At 38.4% G+C, this 21709-nt stretch overlaps 1 protein-coding gene across 1 annotated transcript in view; it reads right to left on the bottom strand.

Moving 5' to 3' along the window:
- Positions 1-395: 395 nt before the first annotated feature.
- The window catches only part of LOC108998137 (peroxisomal ATPase pex6-like), a 38022-nt gene continuing 16708 nt past the window's right edge, over positions 396-21709 (bottom strand). The window contains exons 17-24 of the mRNA XM_018974597.2: positions 21477-21653; positions 21257-21379; positions 10219-10302; positions 4922-5106; positions 4465-4603; positions 4328-4387; positions 2303-2374; positions 396-784 (exon numbers count right to left, since the gene is read on the bottom strand). Coding sequence (XP_018830142.2) covers positions 671-784; positions 2303-2374; positions 4328-4387; positions 4465-4603; positions 4922-5106; positions 10219-10302; positions 21257-21379; positions 21477-21653 — 954 coding nt within the window. The 3' untranslated portion in view covers positions 396-670. The remainder of the gene's footprint in view (positions 785-2302; positions 2375-4327; positions 4388-4464; positions 4604-4921; positions 5107-10218; positions 10303-21256; positions 21380-21476; positions 21654-21709) is intronic.

Below are 21709 nucleotides of genomic sequence, written 5' to 3'. Positions count from 1 at the left end.
AACTTTTAAAATCAGTTGTACCAGTTTTGAAAAAGTGCATGCAGTAAGAACTTGAACAGTAATTCTCCTTATTATAAAGAAAAGAGAGACGAAACGAGAGGCTGTTACGGCAATGATGCCAACTTGACATATACATTAGGGACTCCAGAAATTCCTGTCTGGATTCAAAAAAATGTTTCTTTCTCATTTAATTATTATAATTTTTTTAAATTTTCATATAAAATTTAATAAACAATTTAAAAATTTTCAAATCCCGATTGAACTTTTTCAAATCTCAAAATAATAATAATATTAAAAAATAATATTTTAACAATTTTTTTTTTTTAACTTTTATCTTTTATCTAAAATCATTTCATCTCTAAATTCAAACCGGACCACCAATTACACCAACCAAATACGGGGTAAACTTCAAAATTGTTAATTAGCTTTTTGTAAAATAACTGAAAAAAAATGCCTAAGGTTTACAATATTTTACAGGGCACAACTGGAACCGAAAAAAAAAAAAATCATTATGGCAGCTTCATTACATTACATTACAAGACAGCCTTCTCCCTGATCTACTACTCGAAAAGACAAAAACGTGAGATTTCCTCTTAGGCATACATTTACACCACAATTTGGTGCCCTTTTCCAAATTTCCCAAGAATAAATTAATGGTAAATCTCTAAAATTACTCTCCGAAACCAAATGGTGATTTCCGCCTACTTCCGCCTTCCCCATACTGCTCATTCCATTTCCTCAGCTCATTCATGCTTGCAGCATCGTAGGCAACTGATGGCCCAACCTATATACAGCACAATGAGACATCCCATTATGTTAATGCCTTCTACAGAAAACATATTCATGCTGAAATAAATCATACAGATGAACTCAAATAAAAATGAGGAAAAGAAATTGGTGGGATATTCCATATGAAAGGCTCGGTTAATTTTTGGAATATTCATGGCCAAAAAGAAACAACAACACTACTTAATCCTAAGCACAGCGAACAGCAAGTAAAGTTCCCAAACAAAGAGAATTTACTTGCAGTGCCGATCTAACTACACCAAGAAAATATCCACTCAAAAAGAGCATACAAAGAAGGGTGTTTGATTGAGTAATATAGCAATATGAGCCCAAGAATAAAAAATAAAAAAAAAGACACAATAAGACAGCTTTTGCCTCAACCGCCACCATATACATTTTTGACACAATGTGATCCACACTTTCGGAATGTTCGTAGGATAAAGTGACTGCCTTTAAAGCTTCAAAAAAGTCCTCCAGAACCCACAAGCAAGATGGCAGAATCATAATGAGATCAAGGTGGAGGCAGAGTCCTAATGTCTGAGAATACGTTATTTTTCTCATATTTCTTCATAAAAGCATAGAACTTTTCATCCATACACTACCAACTAGCTTAAACTATTCTCAATCCTGTTCGCAATCAGCAGAAATTTCAAACTATAACAGGACCATAGAACAAAAGCAATGAAAAGATGGCCTGCACTTTTTTACTTGACTTGCACATAACAGTGGTTGGGACTCATCTTCCATCACATAACCCAGAGATCAGCTTCCTTTCAGAAGGAGCCAGGTAACAGTTCGATCAATTGTGATGATTAGAGAACCCTCAAGTAGGCCGTAGTTGTGAAACTTCTACTCAGAAGGGAAGGAGCAACAAGATCATCTAAAGGTAAGCCTAGAGAACCAAGATCCAAAGCGTGCAAAAGGTACTCATTGCAGCTTTGAAAAAGGCTGTGAGTACTGCTGCGTATATGAAGATGATGATGGGGAAAATACTTTTTCCGCTAGTTAACCCAATTAAAGCTGAAGAAGCTTATTGAAAGGTTACCAAATGGCTGTTAGTCTTAAAATATTTACATTGCATTTCTATATTATCGTTTATGGCTGAATTATCTTGAAGCATTCCATCTGGTCCAGAACTATTGACCTGCCAAAGAAGAAAATAATCGCACCCCACTTTGAGAGTGTAACCTCTTAGTACCTGCTTTCTGGTATTTGCCTCAATAAGTACCTCCACTTCCTAACCAGCCATTTCAGAAACTCAAATGATTTGATATCCATCTTATTGTAAATCTTTTCCAACTTCATATACATAAATGTGAACTTCATAATTTCCTTTTCTTTGATAGGAAAACTCGCATGCACTTTGAAATGTAAGAGCAAAACAAATGCCATGATGAATAATCTTTTCGATAGGTTACCATGATGAATAAATAATCTTATGCAATAAAGCCGACAACTTATCAATATAATAAAAAATAAATAAATAACGTCAACTTCTAAATTTTAAATTTCCAACCTTCGCCTTTGACTGGATAAAATCATCCAAACTAAGTGCTCTTAAGACTGGACCTACACCACTTTTGTCTCCCTGTAAAATAATTAAAACGAATGCAAAAAGCAGATAAAAGGAAATTATTTAAGATTTTAAAAATATCAGAAGTTGAATGATTAAACAATAAGGTCAAGACCTGCATATACAAGTGTACTAGGAATGGCAAAATAAAAGGAAAGCAGTTTAATTAGAGCATCAACATATGCTAGAGAATCCATCCTCAGTGGAGGTTTATTGGAGCCAGATAATGATTTTTCAGAAAATTTTACAGGTTTCTCAATTCACAAATTTGATTGTCTGTATTCAGAAAATTTTAAAAGAAGTTTTGTTCTCTCTCCAACAGACATTTTGTTGATGCATTCCTAATTTGCAAGATTCATCCTAGCATACAGTGTTGAGGTGTGACTTGTCCCACACATACTTAGGTTGAATCTTAAACACGAATTACTAAAATAGTCCTTGTGGTTTGCCTTTCAAATATATTGATCCCTATACTCTAGTTTTGAACTTCTAACTTCCTGTAATTTCGCTTTTGATCAAATCAATCATTCTGTTAATTTTTTTTTTTTTATTGGCACCGGGTGTCCGGGAATAGCATCCCCGACTTATCCCGGGGGCAGGGCTGCACAGGCCCACCGGCAAGGATTTTCCTGCGAGTATACCTTGGGTAATTCAAAGGCAAAATCCCCCAAGCCGATGGTCCCTAGAGATTGTTCGCACCGAAAGGGATTTGAACCTTAGACCTGGGGAGAGCATACCCCCAAGCCCAAGGCCTTTACCACTTAAGCCAACCCCTAAGGGTTAAAGTTCTGTTAATTGACTATTAAAAGTGTTGAGGCGGCATGCCACATCACATGCCCCATGTCATGAAAACAAAATAAAAATTGAAGAAAAATCTAAAAAAACCTATATTAAATTAAAATTTAAAACAAAATCAAATAAAAAATTCAAAAAAAATTAAAATTCAAAACTTAAAATTCAAAATTGGTTAGAGAACTGGTGGCCATCCTCAGTAGGGTGGCAATGCGGTCACCCCAAATCTCTCTTGGGGGTGGTTGCGACCAATAGGGGTGCTACCCACCCGTCTCCCCAGCCCTCCTCCCCCTTCCCTGCCTAGGCAGGGTGGCTATTTTTATACTTGTGCATCCCTGCCCTCATCTTTACCTCAAAATTACTAGATAGGCGGGTGGATTGCATACCCTATCTGTCCGGGGACCTTCCAACCAAACCAATTTTTTAACACAATCCAACCAAACCCAAGTTCAAATCTGTGCCCTGCATGTGCTCCTCAACAGACCTAATAGAGACTCATAGGCATGAGAGGAATGGTGACTGGTGAGCACACCGAAGAGAGGAAGAAACGAAGGACGTAGACGCCGAAAAATGAGGAGAGAGAGAGAGAGGACAAGTGTCCACTAAAGAGAAAATGCGGGTAAAATGTAGGGTTTTTATTTCTTATATACTTACGTATAGCGTGCGGATGGGTTTTAGCTGCTGTCGGCTCACTTTCTCATACTTATTTACAAAATCCAAATCCGCCGGCCTGTTGCCCAAAGGGAAGGGCAGATCTGGGTGACCCACTGCCCACCCCTAGCGGCCACCCACTTGCAGATCTGGGAGTGGTGGCCCCAAGTTCTCTTTGGCAGTCTTGATTGTTTTAGAATTTTTTTTGGTTTAAATTGTTTTTAATCTTGTATTAGTTTTTATTTTAACTTTTATGTTTTTTCTTTATTTTTAAGTATTTTTGTTTCTTATATTTTATATTTTTATTTTTCATGATAGCATGTAATGTGAAATGCCACATCAGCACTTTAAAAGGTTAATTAAGAGAATGTTGACGTAAAGACTGATTTTATCAAAATTAAAACCACGAGTTAAAGGTTTAAAATTAGTGTATAGGTATTAATCTATCCAAAAGGCAAACTATAGTGACCCTTTTAGAATTTGACCCTAAAAACTAACTCGAGATTATATTTAAAGGCACCGTACCTCTTTTTCTTCCTCCAAAAGTTCTTGAACAGGTCTATATGCTGCAGCAATACACAGATTCTGAGCCAAAAAAAAAAAAAAAGGTATGAGACATCCATTTTTTTGAATCTAAAAGAAATTTAACATCTGTGCATTACCTTCAAATCGCTACCAGAGTATCCCTCAGTTGCATAGGCAAGTTTGTTAAACTGAAATTCAGGTTCTAGATGCTCTTGTGAAAGAAATATTCTCAAAATCTTCAACCGATTTTCAGCATCTGGTAAGTCCACGTATATCCTACATGGCACAGAAACATTACTCAACTAGAAAATAATGTTGTTTCTGTTTTGGTGCAGGTTAATATAAACTTTTACTTTCAAGTAATAGATTTTATTCATACTAATAGAAGAGTAGGCATAATCCAAGTATGCAGGAAGCATACAGGAGGAAACACCTAATTTTCACTAACACCAGGGTCTTTGGCACTAATATATCAGCAAATAAAGCATGTAGTCAGATGCAGAGTGTAGGAAGGTTTTGGCCAATAAATGAAAAACAAACACCAGCCTATAATAGTCCTTCAGTCCCAATAAACATTCTTACAAAGCAATTTACCTTCTCGGTAGGCGACGAATTACGGCATCATCAAGATCAAAAGGTCGATTTGTGGCGCCTAGAATGAGGATTCTTTGGCTGTCTTTGGACCTCAATCCATCCCAAGCTGCCATGAACTCGTTTCTCATTCTTCTAGTTGCCTCATGCTCAAATGCACCACCACGAGCACCAAGTAGACTGTCAACCTACAGCACAAAACCAAATATCTAAACAAAGAAAATTGCAGAGATGAGCAAAGACAAGCTATAACAATTATAAGGAGCCAACTTTGTGTGATTATGACAATTATGTATCACCAAGACAAAAAAAATATATATATTCTTTTACTTTCTGTGACTGCCCCCCTGCTGATCCCAAAGAAAAATAAATTCAAACAGATCATTAATTTTATAGTGTATATATATATAAATATTTAAAAAAAAAAAAAAAAAATAATCCAGGAAACTCTAGTGCGGAATAGAGCATCGGATTCTGAGTCTATAGTTTATCCCAGGTCAGCCCTTTTACCACTAAGCTGCACTCTGATGGGTAAAAAACCGACTCGACACTTTTTGAAAAAGAAATTAATTTGAACAACCGTCGAGGTAGTGGGCGTCAACGTCGACAGCAGCAATGGAAGACTTTTTAGAGCTGATATTTAATTTGAATCTTGCGGATCCTCCTTTGGTAGGGGGGCCTATACTTGGTCCAAAAGTCGAGGGTGGTCAAGATTGGATAGATTTCTAGTCTCTTCTTCTTGGGAGATGCACTTTCGAGATCTATGTCAGAAAAGACTACCACGTGTATGTTCAGATCATTTCCCAATTTTGCTTGATTGTGGTGGTATTCATGAGGGTAGGCGTTCTTTCAAATTTGAGAATATGTGGCTGGAAGTTGAAGGATTTGTGGAGAAGTTAAGGGCTTGGTGGGATGATTATTTTTTTGATGGTACCCCTAGCTTCATAGTGTCGGGCAAACTTAAAGCCCATAAGTCCGATTTAAAGAAGTGTAATGAAGAAGTATTTAGACACATGGAAGTGCAGAAAAACATTCTTTGGGATGAGTTGCATGCATTGGAGGAAGGGGAAGTTAACGAGGACTCCTTGTTAAGGATGAATGTGGTGGTGACCAAAATTGAGAAAGTCTTGTTGATGGAAGAAATATCTTGGAGGAAAAAATCAAGGACGCTTTGGTTGAAGGAGGGAGATAAATGCACTAAGTTCTTTCACAAGGTGGCTAATTCACATAGGCGCAACAATGCAATTGAAGTCCTCCATTCCAGCCCAAATGTGTTACATTCTCCCGAAGAGATCTAAGATCATATAGTGCAGTATTATGAAGATCTCCTTGCTAAAAAAGTAGAATGGTACCCCAAACTTTATGGTTTAAGTTTTGACCAGCTGGATTCGGATTTAGCAAGTTGGTTGGAGAGGCTGTTTGATGAAGAGGAGGTGCATCTAGTGGTCTGTATGTGCAAAGATAAAGTCCCGGGCCTAGATGGTTTTTCTATGGCTTTCTTCCAAGAGTGTTGTGATATAGTGAAGGAGGAAGTGATGTAGATTTTCCATGTTTTTCATTCTAGTCTCAAGTTTGAGAAGTTATTAAATGCCACTTTCATTACTATTATCCCGAAGATAGTTGGTGCCTATGAATTGAAAGATTTCCAGCCTATTAGTTTGGTAGGTGGGATCTATAAAATCATATCAAAGGTGTTAGCTAATCATATGAGCTTGGTGATGGACAAACTCATTTCCAAACCGCAAAATGCTTTCATTCTGGGCTGGCAAATCTTGGATTCAGTTTTGATAGCAAACGAGTGTTTGGACAGCCGGTTAAGAGAAGGCATCACGGGGGTCCTTTGCAAGCTAGACATGGAAAAGGCTTATGACCATGTGTGTTGGGACTTTCTTTTTTACATGCTTAGAAGATGTGGTTTTGGGGATAGGTGGTGTGAATGGGTTAAACATTGTGTTTCAACTGCTTGGTTTTGGGTTTTAGTCAATGGAAAATCATGTGGCTTTTTTTCAGACTTCGAGAGGTTTGAGACAAGTAGACCCGCTATCCCCTTTTCTTTTTGTTATAGTAATGGAGGCATTGAGCCGCATGGTGGAGCCTGCTGTAAGGGGGGGATTTCTTGCTGGTTTTTTGGTGGGCAGCAATAGTAATGAGATTTCTCACTTACTATTTGTGGATGATACGCTTATTTTCTGTGATGCTGTTAGTGGTCAGATTCAAGCTCTAAGGCGGTGTTGTGCTTTGAAGCTATTTCGGGACTCAATGTGAACTTGGGGAAGTCGGAGTTGGTTCCGATGGGGGATGAGGAATATAGCCTCTTTAGTGGAGTTATTGGGCTGTAAAATTGCCTCTTCCTATGAAATATTTAGGACTTCCTTTGGGCATCATTCAAAGCAAAGAGTATTTGGGATGGTGTGGTAGAGAAGATTGAGAAAAGATTATCAGGTTGGAAGCGGTTATATCTATTAAAAGAAGGGAGATTAACCCTCATCAAAAGCACCCTTTCCAACCTTCCCACTTACTATCTTTCTTTCTTCCAATTACCAATGAGTGTGGCAAACCGGATACAAAAGTTGTTTAGAGCTTTCTTGTGGGGTGGCATGGGGGAGGAAATCAAATTTCACCTTGTGAGTTGGCAAAGGGTGAGCTGTCTGAATGCGAATGGCGGGTTAGTGGTGCGAAATTTGTGTATTTTTAACAAGGCACTATTAGGGAAGTGGTTGTGGAGGTACCAAATGGAAGGGAACTCGTTGCGGAGAGAGGTTATTGATCACATTTATGGTAGTGCGTGGGGGGGATGGGGTTCTAAGGAGGTTGGGGGTCTTATGGAATAAGCCTATGGAAATTTATAAGAAAGAGGTGGAACACTTTTGAAAAACAGCTTAAACTTGGGGTGGGTGATGGAGCACGAACCCGCTTTTGGTTCGATGTATGGAGTGGGGAGAGACCTCTTTGCACTGTTTTCCATTGTATTTAACTTGGCTGGAAATCAGCAAGCTGCAGTTTCAGAAGTGCTTTGTCGTGCAAATGGGACAGTAACTTGGAATGTCACTTTTACTAGAAACGCTCAGGATTGGGAACTTGAAGAGCTGGCAGATTTTTATAGCTATTTGTATTCAGCAAAGTTACGAGGCAATGGGGGCGACTGTATGTTGTGGATTCACAAGGGGAGAAAAAAGTTCATTGTTAAATCTTTTTACAAGGTTTTGACAGTCCAACAACCCACATTCTTTTCATGGAAGAGCATCTGGAAGGCCTTAGTGCCGTCTAAAGTCGCTTTCTTTACTTTGACAACTGCAGTTGGGAAGATTTTGACGGTTGATAATCTAAGAAAGCAAGGTATGGTTGTCATGGAGTGGTGCTACATGTGTAAAAGGAGTGGAGAATCGATAGATCGTTTGCTTTTACATTGTGAGGTGCCTGGGGAGTTATGGGCTGGTATACTTAGTAGAGCCAGGCTGAGTTGGGTAATGCCTAAGAGTGTGGTGGATCTACTAGCATGCTAGAACAGGTGTCACAATAACGCTCAACTGACAGCAATGTGGATGATGATTCCTTTGTACTTAAATGTGATGTTTATGGTTGGTAAGGAACGATAGATGCTTTAACAATGACGAGCGTGCAGTAGGGGAAATCTGGAATTTATTTGTATTCTCTCTTTTACAGTGATTTTCTGCTATTATATTGAAGGGTGGGAATGTTCATGAGTTTTTATCTTCTTTTCAGCTTACTAGAATGTAATAAGGTGTCTCACTTTGTATATTTTCTTGTGTACTTAGGCATTGCCTAGTTTCATTCTATTCAATAAAGATTCTCACTTACAAAAAAAAAATTAATCTGGACAAACCGTAACGGGAAATGGTAAAAGTGGAAGAATCTGCAGCAACTGGAAAGCATTTCATAGGTTACTCTAATCTGCCTAAAGTTGTTAGAGACGGTTATCAACATTCTTCCCTCCATTCTCCCTTGTTTTTTTTTGGTTGATGATAACTATTATTCTAACTTTTCCAAAAGCTATAATATGAAATAAGTAATTTTGAAACTTCAAAAAACTTAAATCATGTGTATCTTCTTAAGGCTTTTCCATCATTTTAGCTGACAGCCTTGTCAGCAAATGAACAATCTGTCTTTTAAACACGTGTGCGTAACATTAATTATCTGTTTCAACAAAAATTTCACAGTTTAGAATGCACATAAAGTTTGTGACAAGAAGATAATACTAAAAATATAAAATAACATACATTGAGACATCAAAACACTGTTTCTAGAGAAAACTATATCTTCTGTTTTTTTTTTTTTTTTTTAATGTCGGGGAACCTCTCCAAGGCAGGGCCCTTTGGATCCACCCATGCAGAGTAAATCTCAGTCCCGTGCACTGCACCCTAGGAAGTTTCCCTACACGGAATTGGTTAAATTGCTGGCTTTTCACCAAGGGATGTGGCCCCAAAAGACTGTTTGCACCCATGAGGTGTTGAACCTTAGACCTTGAAGGGAGTGATATCCCAAGACCAAGGCCTTCACCGCATGGGCCAACCCCTTGGGGTTGAAAACTATATCTATATTCTATATGATTCTTAAAGCATATGGCTTTACTACCATGAAACCATGTCATCAACTATCACACCATTATTATTAGACTACAAATAGTGCTATAAGACACATCATACTCCCCATTTTTGTGATTACTAAATAAAAATTAAATAATATTTACAACTAAGTTAAAATACTATTTTCTATTTATATAATTTTCATAACACCTACTGTTTTCTCGACTTGTATATTTTTACTTTAGCAGACTATATAAATAGCACTTGATCCAATTCTTCGCTCAAGCAAAGTTTGTGAGAAATGGTTTCTCATCACTAACATAGAAAAAAGAGAGAGAGAGAGAGAGAGAGGAAGACAATAAAAACTTTAGATATCAAAATGCTAATATACTCTTTTAAAGGATTTTTGTTGTTTTAATAATGTTCAAGGTATATATTAACTTAGTTGTATAGTATATTTTTTATTAAATAAATTTAGTTATTCCTGCACATCACACAGGTTTACGACTAAAATGTTTGAAAAGCTAAGTCATTTGGAAGTTTGTCATACCCTCCCATCCAAGTTTTTCATTGAGGGATAATACAGTTAGAAAAGGCTATTCATATGCTAGTCATTGAGATCTACTGTCAGAGTAAACCACATGTGCATTAAAAAAGAACTACACAAAATATTTATGTTTAGATATGTAGATATATCTTTTCATGACAGAAACCAACCTCATCATTTATTACATGTTTTCCATAATGAAAACTCACCTCATCAACAAATATAATGACAGGAGCGAGCTTGCTAGCAAAGGAGAAGAGAGCCTTGGTAAGCTTTTCCGCGTCTCCAAACCACTGTATTGGTAACAGTAAAAAATATGAGTATTTTTTGTGCATAACAGAAACATCAGAAGCCCCAAAGAAACACCATTTTGTTTCTTGCTGGCTTGGTATCAAGCACCCGTGGAATTAGAAGCAGCAGACTCCCAGCCACCACCCTAAAATTGACAGGGTGCAAGTGCCATGTATGCTACAGTCCATTGGTAAAATATAACTATTTGACAAGTTGACATATCAGGGGAGGTAATACAATAGTGAATAATACTGCAGACCAAGATGATGGAAAATTGGGTGCATCCTTGCACAATTGGTTGTTGATGAAAGTATAATGAAACTAAAAACTTCTTGAGATTAAAATGGTTGTGTCGCAGGTGGATATATATCTGGTGGCGAGGGTTCCGTGTGAATGGCCAAAACTTTGTAGCCAAAATTTAAATGATATGAATATTTGAATTAAAGGAGCTGAAATGCCAAGTCTCGGAGGTGTACATTGCAGAAGCGTGTATTTTTGTGACATAAATTTCAGGTTTCTGGTATTTGTATTAAAGTCTTAAAAACTTTGATTGGGAGCTGTCCAGATTTTATTCTAGGAAACAAATTTAATGCAAGTCCCATTCAAGGCTCAGATAAGGCATAAATTCCTCTTATTAAAAATTGTGTTGCTTTAAAGAGTTAAATGGTTACTCTTTTAGTGTAGGGCTCGATGTATTGTATTGGTCTTGAATTAGGTTCCAAGTGACAGTTGGTAAAGGAGCATCATGGTCATTACATTGACTAGCAAACAAGTGGCTCTTGAATGGGTTTTTGTGTTAAAAATTAGTTGAGAAATTGTGCACTTTGGACTTGTATTTTCAACTTGTATAAACTTCGGCTATGTACACATTTCCATGTTATTTTGATATTAAATGTGGGCCTTTGAGAAAATTTTGTATACGGAATATGTTGGAATAGATGGAGAAATGCTTATGCGTATATTTGGGGTTTATGAATTTTTGGAACTCGTGCGAATGCTATTTATTCTTGAGCCCATGATATAAATAAATTTGTGACCTGTTTGAGGCCCATCATGGCGTGATATCTTTGTGGCGTGATATCTTTGTGGTATATCAATGCTCTCATGGCATGATATCTTTGTGGTATGTGGTGATTTCCCTCTTTATCATGTGGCCTTGAATAATGTGTTTGGTTGAAACACATTGTTTTCGGTAAAATTTGGTATTGCTCATATCTACTCTTATAAGAAAAGAACCAGTTGTGAGATTTTCTTGACACGCAGATGGACGAAAATGTCCTTGAAGGGATGATGCTGCTGCAGCGTTTTGAAGTTATCTTTTTCGTCATTTTGCAACATTTACCAACTTTTACACATTGACTGGAGTCCTTTGTTGGGTTTTATGCTTTCCACTCTTGTTACTCTCATCTTGCCTGGTTCCAAGGAAAAAGTGGGTTCTCGGTTCTCCTGGTTGCCCTTGTTTTCTCTGCCAGTTTTTTCATTTCCCTACGGCTCCCATTTGTTGCTTTACTTCCCCCATCTAACACAATCATCGCGTCACACATCAATTTTCATCCTCTTCAGAAGCTTCACTCTCCCCAATCCCTGATAACTTCCATTACCCTTTTTTCACTGACCAAGGTGTTTTCTTTACACTGCTCTCTCACATTACCCTTCATTTGTCCGCTCTGCTACCGCCGAATCCTTTCATGCTTTGCTCCTTTGCCCTTAGTTCCATGTTCATGTGTTAATCTATAAGAAAGGTCTCCCAACACATATTCACGTCTAATGTCTCGTCCCGCTTCCAAAATCAGGCTCCTTTACCTTTTTAGTGTAAAAAGCAGGTGTCCTTTATGCTGATCCCTCAGAAGAACTGGACCCTCTTAATACCCATCGTTAGTTACTCCTTGCCATTTCTAGATTTCTCTGTGCCTCACCAAAGAAGATGGACAATTGGGTGGATCTTTGCACCCTATATTTACGGCTCCACCGCTTCAGTCAACAGTGACTTTTCTCCAGGAAAGTTGAGGGCTCCATCTCACTCTGTTTTCTCTCTCGCTTTGCTTCTTTCTCTTCATGCAAAGAGAGTGGTTTGTTAGGGGGAAAAGATGGTTTTTGGGAGCCGTTTATGAGGTAAGATCGGTGGTTTTGGGGTCCCCATTGCTGGCCATTTCTCAGGTGTTATGAAAGGAATTCCCAAAATATTCAATTTGTGTTCGATCTTCGAAGGCGATGGGCTTCTAACAAAGAAAGTGCATTCTTCATTCGTATCCTTTCACAATCTGTGTTCTTTGAGTGTGTTCGATCAAAAACAAGTTTATGGCTGCTGCACCCAGCACTCGAGCCCATTCGTTTGGTCAAACCGAGATAAACTTGGATAAGTATGTTTCTATTGCTTCTTTGGATTTAGTTTCCTTTGTCAACGCGTTTGTTTCTCATTATTACCATATTTATTTCAGTTTTCCTTGTGAAACATGTCTCATTTGTTTGGTTGTTGAGAAAAGGGAACAAAGAAACAAGTAAAACAAAAATTGAATTCCATCCTTGGTTATCTCGTCCAAATGTTTGTTTAACCTTAGGCTTAGAATTTATGAAAGCGAGGAGTTATGAATTCTATGGAATAGTAAGATTATGTTTTTAGAGGAACATGATAGCAAGATACTTGCCACTATCTGGAAATGGGGAGAGGTTTCATTTCGATCTCAAGTGTATCTGTTAACTCAATGATGGGCTATGATGCACTGTGTACATCTGAAGCACATAAGTAAACTGTTAACATGGTTGAGAAATACATGAAGGGCTTGTGCTTTGATCTATTTGTCTTTGGGACTGGGAGAGGGACTTCTTTGTTTTGTCTTTTTTTTTATTTTTGGCAACTTTTTTTTTCTTTCTTCTTTTCAAATTGCAGATCCAACCCCAGAAAGTTTACCCTTATGTAACTATGTTGCGAATTTGGGTGATTCTTACAGGAACTGTCAGTGGAGAGCCAAAAGGGAGGTGTTACGAATTTGGGTGATTCTTATAGAAACTCAGTGGAGTGCCAAAAAGAAGGTCACTGCAGCTGTTGTCCGTCCCTCCACCCACCCTCCCTCCCTCCCTCTCTCAAAAATATGTGGATAAGGGACTTTTTCCTAAAGCTGCAAGGGCACGTGACAGTCATGTGGTAATGGAAGAGAAACCATGACTTATTTTGGGGCAGCGACTTTACGAGTGTGGATTGGAATCCTCTTTCTACGCCTTTGATATCTACCTAATCAGCATTTCCATTTATCTATCTCACCTCCTCTCCTTATTTCTCAGGATCTGCTTCTCTTATCTACCTTTTATTGAAATTAGTCCAGTCCTTGTGCTGTTCTGCAAATTCTGTAGATTTGTCCATGGCCCATTTGATTGCTAGTACCAATACTACGATCTTATTCTTCTTTCAATTATACTGCAACCAATGCATATTGAGCAAAATGTTTGCACTTTTGTGCTACTGCTTGCAAAGTTGCAAGCTTCCCCACCTCATATTCATTATTGAGCCTATATGACTTCGAATGTGTCATCTTGTGCTTTTCTATTGTTTCTGCATATGCAACTGCACTATTGATAAAATAATTAGGAATCATACAGCACCCATAGGCAATAGAAGTCTCATTAGGTCACCCAATTTTAGTAAAGATGGCTTTTGTTGCCTAATGTGTACTGCAAAAAACCTCTGGGAGATCAGTTTTGGGGAAATTATCACTTGCGTTTGAAGCTTTGTTCTAATATGTTTTGGCTTCAATATCAAAAGGTTATAGAAATGCACCAGCAATACTAAGAACCTCCCGCAACCATTGATACAATAATTTTTTGCTATTGGATCTGGCCTTGCTAACATTTGGGCTCTCGATAATCTTTTTAAAATGAATTTTCTTAGTAAGTAAATAGGAAATTACAGGGAGAGTCAAGTTCGTGCAAGGCCACCAAACTAGTAATCTTTAATTTGGGAATTGTTGATAACTATTTATGACTAGATTGCCATTTTCCCCCACCCCCATTAATTTGCTACTTAGCACGTAGCAGCTCACCACCTCATACCCATATTCTTCTATCAAAGTAGTTTTTTTTTAAACTTAATAAGGGAATATTATTACCAAGAATAGACAAAGCCCAAGTACACAGGAAGTAAACAAAGGAAATACCTAATTCACTTTAGAAACAAAAAGAGACTAAAGCAAATCATAAAGCACAAAGGAATCATCTTCCATATGGCAACAACACGTTTTCTCCCCTCAGAACCTTTCCAACATGCAAGAAGATCCACAACTTCATCACCCAATCAATACCCGTCCGACCAAAAATCTCATTCCACAAAGTCTGGGCCACCTCACAATGAAGAGAAACATGGTTAACAGATTCACCATTTTTCTTACACATGAAGCACCAATCAACTACACACATTCCACAATTTCTTAAGTTGTCCGTGGTCACAATTTTACCAAGAGACACCAACCAACAGAAAAACGCCACCTTACTAGGTACCTTCACTCTCCAAATACTTTTCCAAGGCTAATCATAGCCACAAGGACGGGTTAGCACCTTGTAAAGAAACTAACCAAAAATGGAATTTCCTGCATGAACCCACAGCAAACTATCCTCCCTTCCCTGGAAAATCTTCGAATTATAAAGTCTTCCAAAAAAATCAGAAACTACATTCACTTCCCAATCATGCACATCTCTAACAAAATCTACATTCCGTTGAAGATTATTATTCATACAAGAAAAAGAATCAGCCACTGCAGCATCTTGATCCCTAACAATCCTAAAAAGAGAAGGAAAAGCAATCTTGAGAGCTGAATCCCCACACCAAATATCATGCCAAAAAAGTATCTTTGTCCCATCCCCCACCTTAAATTTAAAATGATTAACAAACTCGCCCCAACCCATCCGAATGGCCTTCCACAAACTCACCCCATACACTCACTCCTCTTACTTCATTAGATCACCAATCCCCCCACATACTCCCATATTTAACATCAACAACATTTTTCCACAACGCATCTCTCTCGATATGATATCTACAAAGCCATTTCCCAAGAAGTGTGTTGTTAAAAAGCCTCAAATTTCACACCCCCAAACCACCACAAGAAACTGGCTGACAAACCTTATTCCAACTGACCAACGAAACTTTTGTTCCTCTCCTTTACCTCCCCACAAATAGTTCTGAAAAATCCTCTCAATTCCTTTTGCCACCCCTGCCAGCAAAGGGAAAAGAGAGAGAAAATAAGTAGGAAGATTAGACTATGTGGTTTTAATCAAGGTTATTCTCCCCCCTTTAGACAAATATAATTTTTTCCATCCAGCTAATCTCTTTTTGATCTTCTCAATCACCCCATCCCAAATCGAAACAGATTTGTGAGGTGCCCCCAAGGGAAGACCAAGATACCTCAAAGGCAACGAAAATACCTTACACCTGAAAATATTGGCCAGATCTAAAATATTTGAAATGGTTCACAATTTCAGATTTAGATAAGTTGATTCTAAGTCCCAAAACAGCTTCATAACATAACAAACGGGCTCTCGAAGAACGAAGATGATCTTGATTAGGCTCACTAAAAATAGAAGTGTCATCAGCAAAAAGAAGATGAGAGACTTTTAAGCTACTCCGAGACTCATCTCCCACCACAAAACCCGACAAGAAACTTCCTTCCACCGCCGCTTCAATCATTCGACTCAAAGCATCCATAACAAGGACAAAAAGAAAAGGAGATAGAGGATCTCCTTGTCTCAAATCACGCATACTGTTGAAGAACCCAATCGAAGAACCATTACCAAGATGGACAACCTCGACATTGAAATGCAATGCTTGATCCACGAACGTCATTTCTCTCCAAAGCCATATCTCCCAAGTAAGTACAAGAGAAACTCCCAACCAACATGGTCATAAGCCTTCTCCATTTCCAATTTAACCAAAATTCCAGATTCACCCAACTTGATTCTACCCTCCAAACATTCAATAGCAATTAAAACTGAATCAAGAATTTGTCTTCCCCTCACAAATGCATTTTGAGACTTCAAAATGATATTCTCCATCACCACACTCATGTGATTAGCTAACACCTTAGAAATAATCTTGTACACCCATATACCAAACTAATAGGCCGAAAATGTCTCATCTCCATAGCCCCCACCTTTTTAAGAATGAGTACAATAAAAGTAGCATTGAAACTTTTCTCAAATTTCATATATGAATGAAATTAAAAAAAAAAACCTTCATAAAATATTCACACACAATGTCCCAACAAGCTTGAAAAAAAGCCATTGAATAACCATCTAGACCCAAAGCCTTGTCCCTTGCCATTCCTCTAACCACATCAAGAACTTCTTCTTCAAAAACTCTCTCCAACCATTCTGCACATATCTGGTCAACAGAGTAAAAAAACAGCCCGTCTAACTTGGGTCTCCAAGAGAAATATTCCTTAAACAACTTCTCATAAAAATTCACAATATGTTCCTTGATAGCCTCTTGAACCGAAAGAATGTTATCACCCTTCATGTAGGACCTCTATAGCATTATTTCTTCAATGAGAGTTTGCCATTTGGTGAAAACTTTTATACACTTATCACCTTCCTTCAACCACAAAACCTGAGATTTTAGCCTCCATGAAATTTCCTCCATTAAAGAGATCGACTCCAATTCAGCCACCACCCCTTTTGTTCTCTCCATAACCTCCCCAGATAAATCCCCCAACAACTCCCTATCCTCCAAACACTGCAACTGATCCAGAAGAAGCTTCCTCTTGCTGTCCAAGTTCCCAAACACCTCTTTATTCCATTTCTTCAAATCTTATTTAAGCACTTTTGAGTTTTCCTGCCAGAACAAAACTCAGAGTACCAAAAAAAGTGTACCAAGACCACCACATCCTTACCCTATCCACAAAACCGTCATCCTGCAGCCACATATTTTCAAATTTGAAATGCCTACACCCTCCGATAATACCCCCACAATCCAGCAAAATGGGATAATGATCAGAACAAATTCTCGAAAGTCTTTTCTGACTCAAATCTGAAAAATTAACTTCCCAAAAAGCCAAAACCAGGAATCTGTCGCCTAGACCATACCCTACCATTGGACCACGTAAAATCCCCTCCCACCATCGGTAAGTCAATCAAATCTAACTCGAAAATCAGATCTGAAAAGACTGTCATAGCATGAGAAAAATGAGAATCCCGCACTCTATCGCTAGGATATCGAGTAATATTAAAATCTCCTTCAAAACACCAAGGGAGATCCCACCAACACCAAAGACCCACCATTTCATCCCATAAAATACTCCTACTACTATCCACATTCGGACCATAAATACATGCAAAGATCCATTCGAAACCATCACCCACACTCTTAAAATGGCACGCCACCAAATATTCTCCCACATAATGATCTATCAACTCCACCACCCTCCTATCCCACAAAACAATGATACCCCCCAATGCCCCTTTCGATACTAACTCAACCCATCCCACACAATGAAAACTCCACAAACTATTAACAATAGATTGATTAACAAACTTCAGTTTGGTTTCTTGTAAACAAATAACATCAACCCTCCATTTACAAATCAAATTCTTCAGCCGGAGACGTTTTCTAAAATCATTAAGCCCCAAACATTCCAAGAAATTATCTTAGGTTTCATTAATAATCATTGGCAGCCCTCTCCTTGCTTTTACGTCTAAAGGCACTTCCCCTTCCCTACCATTATAATGAACTAAGCACAACAATCTCTTCAATTCCCTCTCCTTTTTCTAAGCGGATCTAGCCAAAGAAGGTTGACCAGCCTCAATAGCAATAAGGAGGGCTCTAAATTGTTCCTCAAAGCCATCATAAGAAACTCCCACACAATCCTTAATTTCATCCACCTTTTGCAACACCCATTCAGAAGATTTATCATTCCAATCAATCCTTGGAGGAATGGAACACAACGGATTAGGAGCATAATCCTCATCTGATTCAAACATATCACCAAATTCACTTTCCTCATAATCTTCACCTCCAAAAAGAGCCAACTGCATATCTGTATTATTAAACTGGGTGCAAGGGAACCCTGAATCATCTATCTCGACAAACCCATGAGCATTCAACCTCAGCCCCTCGCCACCATCTACCTCCTCCATTGTCACACCCCCTACCACCTGCTCGACGCCACCATTACATAACTAATAAGACGATAATGACTACATTGACTCCTCATTGCCCTTCTCTAAGATAAACTCATTCTGCACAACCCCCAGAATAGGAGAAAACGACTTCCTCCCTCTCGCTGGAGTAAATCTCGTCTTCAAAAATCCCCCAGAATATTCTCCTTTCGTCGTTGACCCTGTCAGAGTTGCAAGCCCATCCATCTGAGTCGTCTATGGACTGGGCTAAACATCCACTCATTACGGGCTCTTGGATCTCTGTCAACTAAGTGTCACCTCCATGGAACTCAATGCCGGAATGCCCCCTGAAGATTCTCCTACCGCCTTCGATCCTTTCAGTGAAGACGAAACTTCCATCGGAACCGCCGTCTGCTTGGGCTGAGCCTCCACCATACCTAACGAGCTTGAGACTTCTGCTGCCCACGAAGAATCTTAGGCCTCCAGTGGACAGACCCTGTGATTGGGACTCTGTCCAGCCCAACTCCTTTCTCAGCAACCATAGGCCCAGACAACGCCCCCAATACCTTCTTATTTTCTTTAAAAACCACTGAAACCTAGCCCAAACCCATTAGAGCATTGGCATTCGCCTAGCCAAAGCCAAAGTAAAAATATGGCTAAAACTAGATGTTTTAACTAAAGTCAAAGCCATTAAAGTATAACCTCACATTAGACAAGGTAAAAATAAGCCAAAATAATAATATACTATTATTTTTTTAATAATATTTTTTTTTTTAATTTTTTTTTACATATTTTGCCACTACACTAAGCATATGTTAATTAATAATTTAGAAGTTATTAAATTATTAATTAACATATGGTTAGTGTTAACATTAGAATGCAAACAATCAAAAGTTTGGAAATTAAATATATTAATTAATAATTTAGAAACTATTAAATTATTAATTAACATATGGTTAGTGTTAACATTAAAATGCAAACAATAAAAAGTTTGGAAATTAAATATGGGTTTGATCTGTGAACAGTGACTAGCCAAGTTTGGACTTCCCTTTCCATTTACTATAGCTCAAAGTTTCACCTCAAGGATTTTAGCTAGTTCAATGCAGCTCATTTAAGTAGAACTTAGCTATATTTTAGACTTCACTAGCATTTGGCTAGTCCAACGCCAGTGCTCTTAGCAAGCCCAAGCCTCTAAGCAAGCCCGAGCCTCCATTTACCTTTTTCAGCAGAGAGTCAAACTTCTCCTTCCAGCCAATAATCTCTGCCTGTATATGCCAGAGTGACCATTCCGCTTCTCCAAGTCTCTGCAACACCTTGGAGGGCCAATCAACAGCTCCGCCATCAATTTGATTCCGTCGGGACTCTACCATCGAACCTTCCTTCCTATTTCTTCCTTCCAACACATTCTCCTCCTTCCTCTGATATCCATTACCTCCCTTCCAGTGAGAACCAGAATGCCCAGGCACTGGCTTCAACAATGCCAACACATAAGAAGCTTCACCAGAGAAGGTTGCACCTCTGTGAGAAGTGGCTGTAAGTACCTCTTTACCTCTGGGATCCTGTGAAGCAACGCCATTATTAAAAACAACTATGTTGTCGTGAGTAGAAACAAAGGAAGGTGAACTGACCATCTCTCTCATATTCCTCACAAAGCAGCCCATCCACTCCCTTTCCACCCTTCAGGAATCACTAATATACCCTTTCCCGTACCAGTACCATACTCGATCAACTTCACAAACCTACCATACAAATTCTGTCCTCTTTGAACCATGAAAAATTTGTCTCCTTCCCTTATAGTCTGGTAAGAATCCATTTTTCCCGAAGTCCTCAGGCAATCCTCCACCACCTTGGCCATCCAAACAACCATCCCTCCAGAAAGATAAAGAGACTTCAATATCTTCCTGCTCTTTTCAGAGATACAAAAAAAGTTGCCCCCTTTTCTTATGAACAGAAACAACTTTGCTTCTATCCAAAAACTGCAATCCATCTTCAACTAACTAAGGAAAAATAAGCAATCCCCAAAAAGAAATTGCTAAAAGAAAAAAGAGAGGGTAAGAGGTCTCACAAAGATAATAGAAACTGATATAAGGTTAACGATTATTCCCAGCAAGAAGCACCGGGAATAGAAGACGAAAAGGCATAGCAGAGAGAGAGAGAGAGAGAGAGACCCAATTACGAGCATTTCAATCAGAGTAGTAGAAGGTTGTTTCTCTTGAGGTAGCTATCAAGTTCAAAGACTTCAGATTGGACTTGGCTATAGCTGATTGAGGTTGAAGGCCTTGTGGCTGGATGATCATCGGCTTGCATTTTGTGATGTTACAATGATAACTTTTGCTAGTACAAAATGTTTTAGTTGTAATTGTATTTTTAGTTTGATTAATTTTTTGGACTATACATTGTGTAAATATTCAAATTTCAGTTGCTCTGACCAAACCTTGGAAATGTTTTGAGGTGTTTTTATTTCTTGTGTTGGGAGATTGCTTGGAAAATCTTTTCTTTGAAATTTTGTAAACAGGGAGGAACTCTAAATCATGAATGGATCTGTCTGTTTTGAACTTTGGGGTTTGAGGCGTCGCCCAATATCACATGGCTGGCCTTACTAGGTGGTTTTGATGCTTTTATGTAATGACTCAAAGGAAGCCTGAGCTACATCAAGGTTTATACTGGACTAGGTTGAAATTGGAGCCACTTAATATTATAAATTGCAAGAACTTCCTCCTAATCAATATGGGATCTCATTCACCACTCTTATCATATTAAATCCCCGGGTATTAAAAACATAACACAATAAGAGATATGGCTAATTGTTTGATCCTAAAAGATTGTAACAGATTGAGCAACTTATTTTCTGCATACCTTCGATGTAAGAGTCGAACCCGTTATGCTGATAAAGTTTGCCCCAGCTTCTGTGGCAAGAGCCTTGGCAAGAAGGGTTTTCCCTGTTCCAGGTGGCCCAAAAAGTAATATTCCTTTGCAAGGCTGGGAAAGCATTCAGAAAATCATATAATGAAAATGCACACCACAAACCCCATTCAGCCTTGATCAAAATGCATACAAGGCATAAAAAATTCAATACCCGCAACAAGTTTCCATGAGAGAAAAGCTCAGGTCTCCTCATTGGAAGAATGACAAGTTCATTTAGTGCCTTCTTCACATCTTCCAAAGCACCTATATCATCAAACTTGACACCAATTTCACCCGGGGGAACCACTGCCGAAATAAAATTGCTCTCATATTCATTTTTTGCAACGTTCTGCCATAATTTTTGTGTCAGAGATGTACATGATATAACAAGGCTTTATTATCAGT

The sequence above is a fragment of the Juglans regia genome, chromosome 16 (assembly GCF_001411555.2).
Source record: "Juglans regia cultivar Chandler chromosome 16, Walnut 2.0, whole genome shotgun sequence".
Taxonomy (NCBI): domain Eukaryota; kingdom Viridiplantae; phylum Streptophyta; class Magnoliopsida; order Fagales; family Juglandaceae; genus Juglans; species Juglans regia.
The sequence above is the reverse complement of the archived record's forward strand: the minus strand, read 5'-3'. Positions and strand labels throughout refer to the sequence as shown.